Genomic DNA, 18,650 nt, shown 5'->3' with positions numbered 1-18,650 from the left:
CAGGAATACAAAGAAAATTCATTTTCTACACAGACTCTATGGCCAGCAGAGTGACTTTGAAAATGAAGAATACTTTGTCCTCTCTCAACACCTTACCCAGGAAAAACTATCAGAAACACACTGCCCTGATATTCTGACCCTCAGAGCATATTTCAACTTCAATTCTATTTTTAAATTAATTGCTGGGAAAAGGCATGAGTCACAGGCCTGCTTGGATCCCCCTGCACTGGACACTCACCAAGGGCTGTGCTCATTCTGAACTTTCCCAAGTCACAGCAGGCTCCTGCTTTAGCACCTCAGTGTGAAGAACAAGGTTCAGCTCCCTCAGCCAGCCAGGAATCCTGGCCTCTGTGTCCACCTTGATCTTCCCAATGGTGGCACAGATGTTTGCTGCACACATCAGGAAGCTCTGGGATGCTGCAAAGTGTTTGTGCCAAGAAGGGATCCCAGCTCAGCTGCACCTTCCCTGTGCTCAGCCTGCAGTGTTGACTCCCACCTGCTGCCAGTGAAGGGCAACAAAACCTAAAGAGAGGCCTCAGGGAAGCACAGGTGAGAAATTCAGGCTCTGCACTCACAGGTACAGCTGGAATTTGGAGGGTCCCACAGTCAGGCACCTGGAGAAACTCTCTGTTCCAGCACTTGGAGAAGGGGAAATGTGCAAGCAATGAGGAACACATCATCCATGTGCTGATGGAGGTCAGCAGCCTGTGTGGTTCAGCTTTGTGCCCTCCCCAAACCGAGTTTAGGAGCAGCCAAATGATTATGTATGCAGTCACATTTTGGATTGTTTGATTTCCCCTTCTTCCTGTGTCATCCAGTTCACTCCCTCTGCAGCAGGAGGCTGCTCCACACTCCCCTGGCACTGTGGATGTCAGTGAGGCCCATGCTGCTGACTCACCTACACAAACCCTCAGCAGATTGATTGGGTCCAGGCTCTTCAATACAAAGAAGCCTTTTAAGACATCAGAAATAAATCATCTGCCTGGTTGCCTTTAATGAAAGCTCTGCTACACAGGAAAAAGGGGGAGGGAGCATGAAATAATATCCATGGTGGAACAGCCAAGCCAGAAAAGAGGGATGTCTGAAGAACAGAATGAAAGACTTGAGAATTAAGTCAAGAAGAGAAACAATAAAGTATGGAAATGGAGCAGGAAGGTATAAACAGGAAAGTTACAAATGGAATGAAAGGCTGAAGTGACTTTTTTTTCAGTGAAAGAACAACCACACCTCATTAGGACAAAGAGGCAGTAACATATTCCCATGTCCCAGCTTCCCGTGCAACAATCCCCGGTTATTTTAGTGGATTACAGCTGTAAGAGCAGAAGAAATCATTTCCACACAACTGGTGGGGACTTCAAAAGCAGCTAACAAGGCTGAAATCAATCTCTCTTCTCTTAAAAGTTTCACATAGCAAAGCTCTGTAACAACTGCCCCAAGTAGTCTCTTAACAATGGTGAGGAGTTCACAACGAGCTGCTCAGGGCTATGATTCATTCGTGGCTCTCTGCCAGAAAAATAAATACATTCAAGACCAGTGGCCCCAAGGGGAAAGGTAGGCCACTCTTAAAAAGCACAAGATGAATGATTTACAGAGCAGAATCCAGTTTTCAGCCCATATGCATGAGGAGGAAGGACTTTTTTACATCTCCCAAAGATTTAGTGCACGGACTTGGATACTGACAGTGCATCAACAGATGGAGGGAACTGGGAACTATCGAACTGGGATTTGCAAAACTCACTCCAAAGAGCAAGAAATGACTTCTTATATTGCTGTGCACAGAGTTCATAAAGCCAAACCGAGCCTTGCAGTGAGTATCCAGCAACACAAGACAAACCGAGCCGGCTCATGTTACAGGAAGTGCAGTAAAGTCCCACCTGTGCAGGGACAGAGGGATCCTCTGGCACAGTGACAAACAGCTCAGGGCTGGGCAGGGCCCGACTCCACACAGCATCTGCTGCACATAAAAAGAGTTAATTAGCTGCTAAACAGCCAGCAGTGCTTCACTTTTTCCCCTTCTCCCCACAAGAACATTATTTCTGGGGTAAATGCTCAGGCAGCAAGGTGCAGGATGGAGCCTGGGCTTTCACTGTGGGAGTGAGGCCAGCTCATCCCACACCAGCCTGGTGTGTCACTGCCCTCTCATGCTCTGAGCCCCCATTTCAGCAGCCTTCAGAAACACCAAACCCCACTTCTAAGTGTGGCTTTAGCATTCAGAACATTTTCTTTAATGGTATTGCTAAGGGTTTTTAAAAGAAAGCTGCTTTGAAATGCTAGCAACTGCATTTCAGCATTAAAAAATTCCAGATTTACCTGAAAGTAACTCAAATCCCCTAGTTCCACTTTTTATAATATAAACTTTTCAAACTGGGGACTTTGGCCTCTTACTAATAGGGCCAGAGAATGCCAGGGCCATACAAACACTTTTTTCCCCCATAAAAAGGCTGTGCCATCAGCAAAGGGACATTTGAGGGGATTTGTTTCACACATTCCATCCCCAATGGATAATGCAAAGTGTGAGGAACCTGCCTCTGACCTTAGAAAGTTTCCCAGTTATTTATTTCCTATTTTACAGTAACTATTTCCTGAGTCTGGATTAAAATTTCAAACTCAAATATTAAAAAAGAATCAATATTTAAAAGTTTCCCTGTGATTAAAGCAAGTCTGTATGAGCCCTATTCCATGCAACAATGTATTTTTTATTGTCTTTCTTAAATTTATGCTCTGAACTTCTCCCTGGAAACAATTAGCAGACAACTTCACTGCAATAATGTATTTTTTAAAGGGAGATTCCTAAATCACATGTGCTTGAGAGATGGCCCTGATGATCACATAATACACAAGGAAAAAACCCAAACATGCTGATCAGGAAAGATACATTTTATTTCCTTTTTTTTTTTTTTACCATTAAATTATTTTTATCATTGACAGTCTCACAAGGAAAATGAAACCTTACCTGAGTTTATTTCTATTAAGGAAAATCTCCCAAATCAGCAAACCCACCTGAGTCAGTGTGAAAAATATTTGATTTATAAAAGATCCTCCCAGTTTATTGCACCAGACATGTCCATTCTTCCATGGCATGATTAATGCAACCAAGTAATGTAAAATTCCAATTCTCTTTGGTTTAGCTCATTTAAAGGGAGCTCAAGTTTCATCTTTGTGGGCAGTATTTTAAGGAAAAAAATGATAATCAAAGAATTAACCAACCTGTGCTTTTGTTCATAATATTCCAAATTTTCAAGTGTTTTGATGAAATTTGCCAACAACAAATACTGCCTAAGTCTGCCCAAAGAGATCCATGGAATTCTGATTTTTCCTTCCAACTCTGGCCCTTGTGACAATGCCCATGAATTGGGCACTTTCCATCTCAGCCACACAAGAGGAGCACACAAATTTATTATTATTAAATATCCTTATTTATTAATATTATTAAATATCCTTATTAAAGGATGTGACACCTGCCAAGCTGCTCTTTTCCCTCTCCCACACTGGGGCAGTTTTTGGGATTCAAGATGCCACAGGGAGCATCCTCAGAGGAATTCCAAGGATGAAGCTGTCAGGGCAGGAATGTCAGAAATCTCTACTGAAATCTCAATGGATTCTCCAGTTCTGGAAATCCCTGAAAGAACTAAAATTGGGATATTGATCATTTTGAGATTCTGAGGATATTTTGGGAAGTAAAGCTACCACCACATAGAAAATTAGTCACTTTGTGTTTTAATCCATCTGTACAATCAATCTTTTTTTACTTAGGATTCTTCAAAATACACAGGAAAATTCATTTCAGTATTTACAGAGTATAATTCCTTTGCCCTATTGCCAACAAACCTCCCATTAAAAAAGTTTCTATTTCATTAAGAAAATTGGGCATGTAAATCATCAGAACAGACTTAAATACACTGTAATCTTCTCAAGTATGCAAAGTCACATCTGCAAAACATTTAGAGAAAAAGTACCATTTATTTACCCATACACAGTATGTACAGACTCAGGATGGCTTCTTTAACTCTCCCTTTGCCATCTTGTATAATTTCTTCAAACTGTAGATCACAGATTTCTTTGCCCCTAAAAAAAAAGAAGAAAAAAGAGAAAAAAAAATTCAACATTTAGCAGAAGGTGCTTAAGTGCATTAAATGAAGGATTTCCCTGGGGGAATGACAGCCTAATCCAGCAAGCAGACATGCAAATAACCTTCCTGTCACAGGCAGAGCACAGTAAATAATGCCACCAAAAATACTTTTAATGCTATCAAAGCAGAGCAAATAGAGCAAAATTCTGGTAAATACCATGCCATGGCATACAATAAAGGCAGACATCTCAATTTGCAGAGCAGCAGCAGTTGTTGCCCCCAAGCATTTATGAGTTTTAGATATGATGGGACTGAGGATGAGTCCCACAAATGTGTAAAATGTATCCTTGGAGTTAAACAATTTCTGAAGTTCTCTTACAGACCTAGAGTAAAAACCCACAGCCTTTTGCTGGACTTCGTCACAGAGTATTTATCAATTTTACAACAAATCACTGTTAGTCTTGGCATTTCAGGGGGGTTCTGAGATCCCAGCCAGCGCAGCTACCTGCTTTTCTTTTTTTGTTTAAAAAAAATCACCCCAAATCAAACAAATACACCCAAAACAACACACAGAGTGACTGCTCAGATTACAGCACAGTCTAATCACACCCTTACAAATTCAGAACTGAAAAGGCAACTTTTTAGTGCTGCACAAAAAGCTCTAATTTGGACACATGCACAGACTAAAGGTGTAGTAAATTATATTTACTACAATCTTTCCTATGTTTATTTAATTGAACACCTGACAAGACTGACTAAAAATACACAAGGAATTTAGCCAAAAGTCACATAACATCACAGCCCAGAACACAAGGAAAGATTTGCAACAAACAAGGAACCACAACCCAAGTTTAGCCATGTACTGCACTGGATTTCTTTAATTTTTGGGAGAACGAGTGCGGGGGCATACTAATACCTGATTTGGAAAGACCTCAAGAAAAAGGAAAGTGAAAGAAAGAAATCAATTAAAGATATAATATTTTAAGTGATAGATGCATTCAAATTCAAGTTGCAAGAAGACAAATGAGTTGGCAGCAGAAGGAAAAGTGCACACTCATTGCTGAAGGAATGTGGCACAGTAAGAAGCCTCTGATAAGAAATAGACTGCAGAGAATCAGCTCTGCACTTCTCATGTCTCCAACTGCAATTTAAATCAACTCAACTTCACCTTGGGTAGGAAAACATCCATCCCTGTGTTTTGAACTGACAAACCCATGTGCATCCCATATGTAAGCTCCAACTTTTCCATATTTACCAGGTTTTTGCAAAAGCAAGCACACTAATGAAGTCATGACAGGCTTTTCTTTGCAGCATCTCAAATAACAAACAAATAACCACGTAAATCCCCAAGTGCCTGACAAATCTGCATGGAGATTGCACACAGAGCAACAATTCCTGCAGCAGCACAAAGCCAGCCTGAGCTCTGGCACAGCACAAATGTTCAAAAAAGTTAAAATTGTGTAAGTGTGGCTCTGGAAATGCCCAAGCTGCAGGATGCAGCCCCTCTGAGGGAGGAACTGCTGCTCTGCCACTCCTGTGAATTCCAGCTGCTTCTGAAAGTGCAGTGCAGTGCAGCAGATCCACTGCAGCACAGCTGCTGCAGGACTGCAGGGAAGGGTGCAGGCACTGCAGCCTGCAGGGAGATTGCTGCTCTCAGCTGCAGGGAAGGGTGCAGGCACTGCAGGGACACTGCTGCAGTACTGCAGGGAATGGTGCAGGTGCTGCATCCTGCAGGGACACTGCTGCAGGACTGCGGGAATGGTGCAGGCACTGCAGGGAATGGCGCAGGCACTGCAGGCTGCAGGGAGATTGCTGCTCTCAGCTGCAGGGAAGGGTGCAGGCACTGCAGGGCATTGCTGCTCTCAGCTGCAGGGACACTGCTGATGTCAGCCTGCAGGGAGACTGCTGCTCCAGCCTGCAGGGACATCACTGCTCTCAGCTGCAGGGATATTGCTGCTCTCAGCTGCAGGCAGACAGACCCCTGCTCTCATCCTGCAGGGACACTGCTGCTCTCAGCTGCAGGGACATCACTGCTGCTCTCAGCTGCAGGCAGACAGATCCCTGCTCTCAGCCAGCCCACCTGCTCAGCAGCACATCCCTCCCATCCCTCTGAGCTCCACCCAGGGCACGGAAGGAGCTGCTGGCCCCGCTGCCCAGCACAGGTTTGTCCATCCAGCTCAGCTGCTCCCCAAAGCAGCCCTCGGGCTGATGAATCACAGCTGCAGGAAAAGTTAATGGCTGTAATTACGGTTCTCTCAGAATCTGAAGCACTTGGACCACATGAAAATGTCTTTTACTTCAGCTCTGAAGCTGTGACTCGGCGGTTCCACCTCCCCTTTAGATTTTTCCACTGCAGGACACAGAACAAAGCCCTGATGCACATGGGACCGAGCCCACAGCGTTTGTGTAAACACAACCCGTGTCTGGTTTCACTTAACGATCCACACTGAGCTCTTTGCAAGTGTTGGTGCTGGAAGACAGGGTTTGCCTGGGAGTCCCCAAAGTGTCCTGCTAGGATTGCCTTTGCATGGATGTACAGCTGTCATGTGGAGCAAATCATTATATATTTGTAGTGTGGCATGCACAGATATATGCATATTTACAGATATTTACACTGAAGGCAGCACATCCCTTCCTGCCTACGAGTCATACCACAACACTTAAAGTGATGGGACACAGAGGGATGACAGTGTGGCTTGATAATACAGAAGGAAAGAAAAAGGAAAGATTTGGATTTTTTTTTGCCTTTCACCCAAGACAGGGATCAGGGTAGTTTTCTGACTCTTATGACCTAAAAATTTCTGTTTGGGGAGAAAATTATCACAGAAAATTCCTATAGGTCTATGTAAGGATTCAAACTAGAATTCAAACTAGAGTTCCAAGTAGCTCTTGGAGTTGTCTGCATGGATCCCTCCTACAGGACAGTGAATCAAGACTTTATCGGCTCAGACAACTGATCAAGAGAGCAGCTATCACAAAACCTGAATATTTGATATGTAAACCTGCTCCTTAAAAAAAAATCCTTGAAAACAAATGCTATTCAGAATATTTGTCCTAATTTAAAAGTATCTTGAACAAACAAAATCTGCTCCTTTAAAAAAAAAACTCTGTGAATCTTTGAAAATAAATGCTATTCAGAACATTTGTCCTAATTTAAAAGTATCTTGGACAAATGCTTCAATTGATGATTTATGCTGTAAGACTGTATTTATAGAAAAAAAAATTCAAAGCTTGCAGCATTCCTTGAGTAAAATATAAAGAAGAAAGAAGCTAAAGAAGTATCAACATCTCCTTCAGAGGAGCTAAATATAAGAGTTGCAGAGTGAGTTCCCAAAGCCCAGGCAGGCTCTGGCTATGTGGGAAAACAAATCAAAGCCTGGTGCCATCTCTAATGGGAAACAGAGAGGCAACCTCACCACAGCCTCAGAGAAATACACAGGCACATTTTCAAAAACTAAATAGGGCATTTAACAACAAACAAAAACACAGAGCTGGGGCTCCACTTGAAAACCACATTGGCAGAGAAAGATGAGAAAAGTTCTCTTAAATGGGTTGAAATTCCTTCTTGTGCTCCTTGCCAGTAATGTTCATACCCAGCATGGCATCTGAGCACAGCTATTGCTAATTTACCACAGGATTTAGAAATGCTGGACATTGCACTGCCATGCTGTGGCCCAGAGCAGGCATCTCACCTTTGCTGGTGTTGTTAAGATAAAATAATCAGCTAAAGAAACCAGATTGTGTCCCCTAGAACACTTCAAAAAGAGTCATGGCCAGTGAATGAAAACATTCTTTTGCAAGCTTTACAAAGTATTTGTACAGTTATTAGGAACAGCAATAAAAAGTCAAAGCTCAATGGAGCCACAGATTTCATTATTCTCTTTCATAATTCTTTTATTTTAAGCTACTATTTCTGACATAAGCACTGCAGAAGGTCAGAGTCTTATATTTTTCCTAAAGTCTCTACTAGAAAGTGTGAAAAGAGGTCTTAGGGGACCAGAATATTACACAAGATTTGGAAAAAGAATAAAGAAAGAAATGCAGCATCCTTAGGGACTGAATTTAAAGCTCCACACTTTCCTGTAAAACACATTCCTTGCCTGACTCGAGCAAATATTTCCATGCAGGAGCCACATTCCTGTTTTCTCTGTGTAAATTCTGTCTCCTATGAACATGGAGAGCCCCAAGAGCTGGCCCAGCCAGGAATGCTGCCCCAGTGATGCATTTGAAATTAAGAAACCATGACTGGGAGAAAATCTTCATTAGAAGGTACTGACAGATTTAATATAAACTCAGATTTGATATAAACTCATAAGTGTTTGGAGAAAAATATTTTAAAAAAGTAAAATTGCAAAAGGTTTTTGCTAATTAACTCTAAAGCCATGGACACCATCCCTCCTCAATTCCAGGGCAGATCACACAAACATCACACCTCAAAAATATTGAGGTGACATCCTTGAGCAGTGAAATTTCACTCCTGAATTCTGTCACTCATGGTTTTGACCAGATTCTGACAGACCAGTGTAAATACATTAAAAAAAAAACCAACCCAAAAAACTAAATCATGCAAAAAGTAAGAAAAATCCACTCCCCAGGCATTCTTGCTCAAGTTTGGCTTTGCTGGAGGCAAAGGCCCAAAATTGCTTTGCTCTACCTAAACCAAATCCCAAAAATATGTTTTCACCACAAAAACCACTAGTAGAAAATAGTTTTTACATACAACTCCACATAACTGATTAGAAGGAAACTACACTTTGTTTGAAAGAGAAGAAAGCCACTACACACAAAGCAAAAAGCAGTTAAGACCAAAGGAAATAGAGACATTTCCCAAAGAACTGATTCCAGGTGCACGAAGCAGAATGATAAAAAATGATAATAAAATTATTATAAAAATGATAATAAAATGATGCTAAAATGATAAAAAAATGAAGATAAAAATGCCAAGTGTTATTCAAAGATCCATGAGGACCCCCCAAAGTGTCAGTGACTGACTGCATGACACACAAGGGGAGCTAAAGAGCCTCTGAGGTGATTTATAACCCCACAGTTTAACCATTTCTACTCCTGCACTTACCCAGCTCTGGGACACCTTGAATTCAAGGGAATAACTTGAATTCAACAGCAATAACACTGGTTTTAACCCCTCCCTTCCAATTCTTTTGCTCCACAAAATCTCCTCTGCACAGCTCCAGAACAGAGAAAATGAAAGCTGATGTTGTTGTTTGGTGTGTTTATGTAAGAGTCACAGAGACTCCAGTCCCTTTCAGCATTTTATAATTTTGCAAGAAAGCCTCTGCTTTAAATGCTGCTTTTATTTTCCAGGGACTTTTAGTGAAACACACAAAAAATCTATTCTTTCAACTCCTGTAAGAAGACAGTCTTGGGGCCCTGTCGTTTTTGCTGTGTGAAATCAGCAGGCCCACATTGACAGAAACCCCACACATTCTTACCAGCTGTCAGGATGGTTTTAGCACTCTGCACTACACTGGAGGATCTCACAATTGCTGAAATGCCTGCAGAGGGAAAAGCACACAGATGTTACCCATCCAGCACTTGTGTGGGGATTCTTTTCCCCTCCACCATGCACAAGTTAAATATTGTTCCATTTATACAATCAAGCCAGCCTGAAAGTAAAACATACACTGAGAAAATTTGGGTTTGCTCTGCTTTTTCATACTAATTAAAAGTGTTCCCTAAACTATTTTATTTTATGTGTAACATACAGAAAAAATCCCAAATCAGTATTAAAACAGACAACAAGCAGTAGGAATTGATCAAACCCATTTATTTAGTGTTCTCATTAGCTCTCTGCTAAGATGATTAACCACGAAGGATTCAGAGTTGTTTCATCTAAGTGCTGGTAAATTAACATTCTAGAGCAGAACAAATGATCCTCCCTGTTTACTTCAACATGAAATTGGGATTTGGCACTTCTCTGACCAAGCAGAGATACCTCTATGGTGCAGCTCTTCCCTGGCTTTCCTAAATTACAGCTGCTGGAGATAAGGCTTGTTTTCCACTTTGCACTGTGGCACATTCAGTTGTCATTGTCCAGGGGTTCTTAACAGAACAGTGTAAAAAAATCTTAATTTTTTTTCAGAACTATGAAGTTATATTTGTTCAAACTCATATAAAAGCATACTGATAGGTACAAAACTACTCACATGACTAAATACTTGAAAGAAATGCAGAGCTGCAGCAGCCTCAGAGCTAATCTTCCAAACTGACACATTCTGCATTGACCATAGGATATAATTTCAAATATTATTAAATCCTGCTTCCATACTGAAGAACAAAGCTTAGCACAATCCATGTGTAAGTAAGGATACAATATTCCACTGTAAAATCATTTGAGGGGTAGGAATAGGGAAGAGAAAGGAATTGTGTTGATGCAGCAGAGTATCTTGGGACAACACAATCCAACTTGAGTAATCAGCTCTGTCTTGTAGGATTCCCAAATGGCTTGGCCTGGCCTTTACCCAGACTGATAAATTAGGAAAATGCTTTGGTCACAAAAGTGAAAGAATATCTTGATGTGTTCTCCTAAGAGTTTAAAGTGCAGGGCTGAGAAGATGTGTCCAGTCTGCTACAGAAATACAAGCACAGCACCATCAGAGCTCTGTGTGCAGCTCAAACACTGCTCCTGCTCCCAGACCCAGCTTTCAGCCCTTTCTGCTCCAGCCCAGCCCAAGAAAAGCTGAACAGCTCCATGTCCAGGTGCAGCTCATCCCAGGCTGTCCATGGAGAACTGCAGCACCCAGGAGCTTTACTTGCCCCACAGAAATCAGGCTGAGAGCTCCCTCAACTCCCTGGTTAGTGTCCAGTGGCTCCCAGGTTTCTTGGGAATTTTTGCTGTGCTCAGGGAGCTTGCAGAATTTACAACCTGAAACAGAAAATGTGCCAGGTTCTTCAAATGCACAAAGGACCCCAAGTACTAAACTTTTTCATTTTCCTGCAGTGTAGCAGAGCACTGGTGTCTGTAGCATCAGCTTTAACTTGCTCATATGACATAATGGTGCCTCAGAGCAGTTGTGCTGATGAGAAGCACCTCAGCCTTTTCCCTCCAGCTGGAGCTCTCTGCCAGGGCTCACATGTCTGGGCTAACCACCATGACTGCCAAGGGAAATGTCAGCAAGTCAGAAAATTACCTCAGCCTTGCAATCTCTGACTGGGAGGATAGAAAGCTCAGTATTTTGATGAAGTTTTGCCTGAAAATGGAAGCACCAGAGTTAGGTGATCTAAGCAGGCCACACTATTATCCCTTAAATTCTGCCTCTTTCAGGATCCAAACCAAAACACATCTTTCTGTATGTATCAATGCTATTGATAATATTTTAGATAACCTGTCTGCAATCATATCCAAACTCAGGCTTTCAGGAATGTATTTCATGATTATCTCCTGGATTTTTTTCACCCTTCTCTTTAACTCGCCCTTCTCTTTAACCCACCTGAAACAGGAGAACATATACAATAGACCTGTGTATCTATCATGTCTTAAAGGAGATTACAGACACCTACCTTGATGCACCAGATATCCACAGTCAGGGTCATGGGCAACTTGCAGTAAAATTTCTTCCACGTCTCTGTTCTTTCCAGGAGGGTTTACCAGAGCAGTTATCTTTTGTTGCAGAGTCTTTGGCAAAGCCATAAGTTGTGTAAACTGACCTTCTGGACTTTTATCAATCTGAATGTAATAAAAGTAAGACATTAAAAACATTCAGTTCTCTTTTTTTTTTTTAAGAAGTTAGAAAATTGACCTCTGATAAATCTCACAGAACCCGATCCATTTCACTAGAAAAGGTCCTTGACAATGGTAATAAAAACTTCCCAAGAACAGGGAAATGCAGCATCTCAGTTTTCAACTTGAAGAATGAGTCAGTGCAAGGGTTTTTATTCAAAGGAAGACACACATGATCTTGCTGTGTCTGCAAGTAAATGTTCATTGAAACTGTATCATTTCTGTTGTATACAATTTCCTCTAGAAACATAAGTACAGGACAATAAAAAAAAGCTCCCCAGAGACCCCTCAGCTGAGTTTCTTCTGCCTGAACATAATCAAACTGCAGACACACACACACTTCAAGTTTAGCTAGAAAACCATTTTCTCTGCTTTAAACTTCAAACCACATCTGGTTTGTATAATTTGAAGAAAACATTCATCCCACATTTTGCAATCTAAAACAGAAATCCAAGGAGCCTTTTTTGAATACAATGATACCAACGTGCAGGCCTGGACAGATTTCTCCAAAATGCAATGCACGATGGGGCAGAGCTCTCCAAAAGAGGAGGAAAATCTGAAGAGCTCCATTCCTCCCACACAAGGTTTTAGCCACTTCATGGAGACATCAGACAGGAGTCTGATTGCCCTCTCCACTCCCTTTTGCCAGTGTGGAGAAAATGATCTCCAGATGAGTCAGCCACAACTGCAGAGGCAGCGAGAGGGAGCAGCTCTGAGCTCTGTGTGGGAGGAATCTGTGCCTCAACCAGAGCTCAGGGCTGGGCTCTGCCTCCCCTGCTGCTGAGGGACCCCTGAGGAAGGAATTCTCTCTGTAGCTCTGCATCTCCTGGAGAAGGGGTTCCATTCTGTTAACTGCACCCCCAGCAGCACTCAGCCACCCCAGGCTGGGCAGGAACTGCCAGTAAGCACAGGAAGGTGTGAGCAATAAAGTATTAAACACTTGCTTGATTAAATGCCCTCATTTTGCTGTTGATTTGAAGCAGTCTTGATGACTGTTATGGGATTGTGGAGAGATTTATTATCCAGCAATAAATTTGCAGTATGCTACCAGAATTTGTTTACAGGATTTTTTTCTTGAAAGAAGCATTACTAATTCTTTCCCAAATTCATTTAAATATTGCTTCCACCAAACTGTTCACAAGCAATAAGAAAACATGGAGACAGCTGCAGGATAATACAGGTTTGCCTGTATTTTACCCCAAAGCATTGCAGTGAAATTGTTTACTGCACTCAAAACTGCAATTAAATGAATTTCTAACAAAGACACATCCTAAAAGGTGGCATTTGGGACAGAATTACCAAGGCTTGAGGATAAAGAGAAGCCCACATCCATGAGACAAGTGGTGCTATTTGTGACTTCACCATGAAGTTTATATCCCACTTGAATATTACAAAAGGGAAAATTGCTACTGACTGTGGCATCTCTCCCCTAACTGCAATGTTACACCAGAAAAATGGAATTCAAGACATTGATCGCTTTGGATTTCCCAAAAAAGTGACGGAAAGATGGTTTTGTATGGGTATTAATGCAAGAATTTCAGTTGGATTTAGTAAGGTGATCTTCATAGCTGGAACTTGAGGAGGTTTTTTGTGAGATGCAGTTTTTGATTGCAGAGAGTTGCACCTCTGAGTTACAGCCTCATCCCTCTAACACAAACCATCTGTTGATTCCTCACTTCCTAGCCTGTCATTTCCATGTGGAATCCATTAGAACACACGTTTTACTGCTCTGGTTCCCTTGCTGGGGTCTATTCTGTGCTCGTACTCAGAGAAAATGAGCAGTAGCTCCTCCATATGAAAAACCTGGTATTTAAGGCAAGTCTGCTGGCTGCAGAATTAACCAAACAACAGAAACACAACAAACAGCAAGCACAGAGCCTACAACTGCTCTCCTGGTGCATGGCATAATCCCTGCCTTCTGTCAGTGCTGAAGCACTTGTTTGAAAGCTGTTTAAAGGAGAACACTTGCCTCGAGCCTCCCCAGCTGGTGCTTGTACACCACTTGAGGGCAGCCTTGGAGTATGGTACTGTACAGCTTCTGGAAATGGGCAATGTTGGGCTTCACTATGTTCTGCACTTTGAATCTGTCTTCTCCTATTATCATTCTGAAATCCCCTAGGCAGGAAAAGAGAGAGTTAAGCCATTAGGAAAACCCCAAAAACATGAAGGAGAGTATAGTAGAAATCAACATACTACAGAGCTGTCATCTAAATCTCTACTCTCCAATATTATGTATGCCAATATAATACACAATAATCATCTTCTAAGAGTCAAAAAAACTATTCAAGCATAGAAAAATGTCCTTGAAGGCACATTTTGTTATGTAGCCTCCGATACAATGTCATCAGCCTACCTGTCCACATCTTCACATGGAAACAAAATAATTCCAGCTGCCAAGTAACATTACAGTCTTTGCAAACATAACCTCAGTCTCAACAATTACTAACAAATTGCCCAGTCCTCATACTCTGTTTCCACAAGCAAATGAGTTTAAATTTTCCAATTTGAGAGGTAATAATTTGCATTGTTTCTGCACTCTAAGGGCAGTACCTGGAGTTCAGCTAACAGCAGTCACTGTAAGATCACTGGATCACTTTTTCTCTTAGCCATGTATTGTGTCAGTAGTTCCAAAAAGCAATTCCTTTTAACACCACTGTTACATTACTGGCCTTTACAGTTTCTTTTCAGATCCATGACTGAGAAGTTTCAAAGAGAACAAATGAAAAGCCAGTCAGTCTGTATGAAAGCATTCCACTACCTCTGTTAGGTACCAGCCTGGCTGCTTGCTGGGTTTCCAGCCAGGAGTTGGATGCTCAGTGTAGCTTGTATCAACAACCAGAATTCTGAATCAATTCTTTTTCCCACTTCCCACATTCAGGAGATAAATGTTGTTGAAAGGTGCCAACTTGCTAGCCTTCCTTAGTTTATTTCAGTTTATGCCGAGCCACAAAACAAACACTTCGCATATAAATGGTACTGACTCAGTGCTCTCAAAAAATGCAGGAGAAAATAAAAGATAAACATTTTCTAAATTAAAGCATTAGCAACTCTTCTCAGCAGTCTCCAAGGAGACTGACTAGAGTAACACATAAAATCAATTTTGTCTACTAGTACAGCCTCTGAAAGACTTAACGAAATGGCAGCAAAATAAATATCCACAAGCAGCCTTTTCCTTGTACACTCCCAGCTGGGAGCTGTGCTGCTTCAGCTTTGCTCACACAGCACAGCCAGTCTCAGCATTTTACTGATTTTTGTTTAATTGTACTGTTCCAAAGAGTAAATAAAAAGCATCTTGGTCAGTGGTGCCCAGCAAGAATCCAGAGCCAGTGCTGGGCAGGTTTCAGGTGGGCAGATGAGCACTGAACATCCCTGGCTGGCAATCCCACTGTCAGCACCCTCCCTCCTGGTGCTTTAGAACAGGCAACACTTCAGGAGAGAACTGCTATGGAGAAGCAAGCTGCAATCTGAACTGCCCTGGGAAGTGTTACATAAAACAGTGACACTCCTCAGTACAGCCAAGCTGTAGCTTAGACCCCCCTGTGCTCCCTTTAAAAGCCAAAACTGCATTTCTGTATGAGCCAAGGAAGTGCTGTGTAAAGCACAACTCCAACCAAGCTCCTTCATAGTAATTCCAGTAAGGATGTCAACATTTAAAAAGCACTGCTGAGTTAAACTGTAACAATTACATCTTGTATTGAAAGACCATTTCCAGCAGTTTTTTCAATATTTTTCCTTACCAATTTCCTAAAAAAAAGAAACTCAACAAATACCAACCAGGAGCGTTAAATGTAAATCAAAGAATCATAATCAGGATCTTTTAAGTTAACTAAGTAAGAGCCTTAAACACGGCACACTCAAAAAGAGATGACAAGCTATGAGTCACACTATCAGATGACTCAACACTGCACTGAGCGCAAGGAAGAAATTTTTTCCCAAGGTTTTGAAACATTCCACCAAAACACAATCCATGCAAACAGGAGAGAACCCCCATTATTTCATCATATCCAATCACTCACACTGAGCAGCTCATAAACCAAGCAGGTACAGGCAGCGTTGCTGAGGCAGCTGCACCTATTTCCTGTGAATAAACCCAATTACTGGAGCTGTTACATAACCACATTCAGGGAGAATTCTTGGTGCATGCAACACTGCAGGCCCAAAGCAAGAAGGGGGATGACTGATCACACATGAGACTCCAACTGCAGCTCTTCTCAGCCACCTGAGACCCCCACACTCACCAGAGTAGGAAAGCCCAGCAATCTGCAGGTAAAGGTCCTCTTCAGAGAAGCTCTCTGGCAGCATAAGGAAGGATGCTATCACTGCACTCTTCAGGTTGCTGACAAGAGCAGCTTGCAGCCTGCTGTTCTCATTCTGGGCCAGGATTTTCACCTGGAAAAGCAGAGCCATTTGGAAGCAAGATCTCAGCAAAGTGCTACTGGAGCTGGAGCTAGAAATGTTATTTATTTTTCATGCCAGGTTCAGTAAGAAATTAATTTAAGAGTAGACCTTACTAGCATGGTACAACAAGTACTAGAGTGTCCCCACCATGTGAGAGAAAAGAATGTGATTTTAAGAATTAACACTCTGCTAGAAAAAGCTGTTTTCACACACTGGCTTGGAAGTGCTATATGCACCAGACATGAACTAATCTCTGAAGAGCTAGTCACCTTTTCATACTTGTGAATTTAAGATTAATCAGAACAGGAAATATGAATGCATCAACAGATGTGTGATTGTGCAGTAAGAAAAAAGACTATACTAAAAGAGAACAGAACACCAGACAGAATTAAGTTTTCTTATTCATCTTCATGCCTTTTTATTTTTTTAATAGAGGACTCCCCTATCAAATGCTTCAAGCAGTTTCTCAGCCAGGGGCTGTCCTAGAGGAAGCAGGGTTTTATTTTTGCACTTTGCATGAGCAGAATGTGAACTCGAGGGGATCTTCACTTACCCATGAGGAGCAGATCACTTGAACGCCTCTACCTGCCACTAGAAGTTATTATTTTTAGGAAACATTGAAACTGTTCAAGACTAACTAGAGAATCCAATCACCTAGGGTATGGAAATCCACTGGAATAAAAAGCAGGTCTTTGGTAAGAACTGAAGACAGAAACACTGGCAGATGAAGGGAAGCTGGTTTGGGAGATGGATAACTGTGCACTTCCAGAAACACCTCCCCTAGGAATCTCTGCTTGCTGGGAGTTTGTCTTTTTCAAGTGTTCTGGTTAAGCAATCCTGTCTTGCTTATAAAAGGCAGCTTTTTAATATTTGTCTATTCTACCCCACCTTTGTGAACGAAGGTAGTACTGTTGATTTTTCTCAAATCTCATCAAGCAATTCGCTTAGATGTACATTCCTAACTCGTTGCTACAGGGAAATCTAAGGGAAGGCAGAATAGAAAAATCTGTGGTGGCACCCCAAGCAGTCACACAGGTGACTGCAATACCTTAGGATTGCCATGGAAACATCAGCAAGTTATGGTCATGTTAAGGACACCACAGTTAGAGCCTTTTAAAACATAAAACTCAGCAGAGATGCTATTCCTCCTCAGGGAAGACACCAGCCTTGCCTTAGAGAAGCAAAAGGAATAACCTTCTCCTTTTCTAAAAATCCCCCCTAATACAAAGCAGGATTTTTTTGGAAAGAAAATAAAACAGTAGGCTTCAAAATGTGAATGCCTGAAACACTGATAGCATTTATGAACACACTTTCAATGGTTTAGAGAGCTGCAAATCTCCTAGGAAGTCAGAGTGCAATGGTTATCCCCCAGGTAAAACATAAATGTTGATTCTTGGGGTAAATCTGACAGAGCACCACAGTGAAGGAAGGCTTTTTCACAGTACAGAGAATTTATATTCACTGTACCATGCCACAAATCAAAGCAGCAGCAAAGGCAGTTCCACTGAAAACAGCTATTCACTATTCACTGTTGAAGTGCCATCCAGAATTCTCCCTTCAGTTATCTTTCTCAATGGATTAAGTTTCATCCTTTACAAAGATAACAGCTGCTCTAACCTGGATCATGCTGTAACACATCTCTGGAGATAAAGCCAGCACTCTGAGACAATCTATTCAAACTTTCACTCCAAGTTTTTTAGCTTAAGCATAATTAACTTCTCTTCCAAGACCTGAAGAGAGTTCTCCTCCAATTCCCCCTTCCCCTTGTAACAATTTTTCCCTTAGCACTGCTGCCACCTGCTGAAAGCACAACGAGGCAGGCACAAGGGGGAAAGCAAAGATTATTTTTTATGGTCCAAATATGGAGGAGAAAAACCAACCTGCAGAACCCATGGTTCATTCAATTATGAACCAGACAGTAACTGTACAGCAAAGCTGCTTTCATCTTAAAGATTTCCATTCTTTAGCTGTGTTAAATTTTGGCCACCCCTATAATCTGTTATAAAAGGCAAATAATATGTTTAACATTAAAGGGACTTGGCATTAATAGAGTCATTCAAGATTTACTACAGGCAGAAGACTGTTATTAATATACTCCCCTTTAGGGGTTCTTTTTCCACAGAACATCATTAGGAACTCCATTTCACCTCCTCTCTGAGAGATTATCCCTCTGGGGCTACATCCCTACATCAGGGCAGATTATTTGAGCACAGATCCCTGACAGATAAAGTTCAAACCCCAAGTGATTCTTTTCCAGCCCTGTAATTTCCTACATTTCCAGAGAGAAAACAGCAGTTACCGGCTTCTGCAGGCGCCCAGCCACATAGAGAGTTTTCCAGTGAAACAAATCCTCAATCAGGGCATCAGTGCTAATTACTCCATATTTTATCATCTGCAAAAAACAAAGCAAAATAGAGGCTTTTGAAAAAACTTATACCTGCACTG

At 41.7% G+C, this 18,650-nt stretch overlaps 1 protein-coding gene across 2 annotated transcripts in view; it reads right to left on the bottom strand.

The window, feature by feature from the left end:
- Positions 1-2,874: 2,874 nt before the first annotated feature.
- TAMM41 (TAM41 mitochondrial translocator assembly and maintenance homolog) overlaps positions 2,875-18,650 on the bottom strand; it is a 17,177-nt gene continuing 1,401 nt past the window's right edge. The window contains exons 2-8 of one of the 2 annotated variants that reach the window (XM_031064908.1): positions 18,505-18,597; positions 16,046-16,196; positions 13,777-13,922; positions 11,588-11,753; positions 9,520-9,582; positions 3,968-4,065; positions 2,875-3,628 (exon numbers count right to left, since the gene is read on the bottom strand). In XM_031064908.1, the coding sequence (XP_030920768.1) occupies positions 3,989-4,065; positions 9,520-9,582; positions 11,588-11,753; positions 13,777-13,922; positions 16,046-16,196; positions 18,505-18,597 (696 nt within the window). In that variant the 3' untranslated portion in view covers positions 2,875-3,628; positions 3,968-3,988. Of the gene's footprint in view, positions 3,629-3,696; positions 4,066-9,519; positions 9,583-11,587; positions 11,754-13,776; positions 13,923-16,045; positions 16,197-18,504; positions 18,598-18,650 lie in introns of those variants that run through there. The other variant, XM_005430572.2, reaches the window with a different exon arrangement.

This window comes from Geospiza fortis, unplaced genomic scaffold (assembly GCF_000277835.1).
Source record: "Geospiza fortis unplaced genomic scaffold, GeoFor_1.0 scaffold291, whole genome shotgun sequence".
In the NCBI taxonomy this organism is placed as follows: Eukaryota; Metazoa; Chordata; class Aves; order Passeriformes; family Thraupidae; genus Geospiza; species Geospiza fortis.
This window is presented reverse-complemented; position numbering and strand designations above follow the sequence as displayed.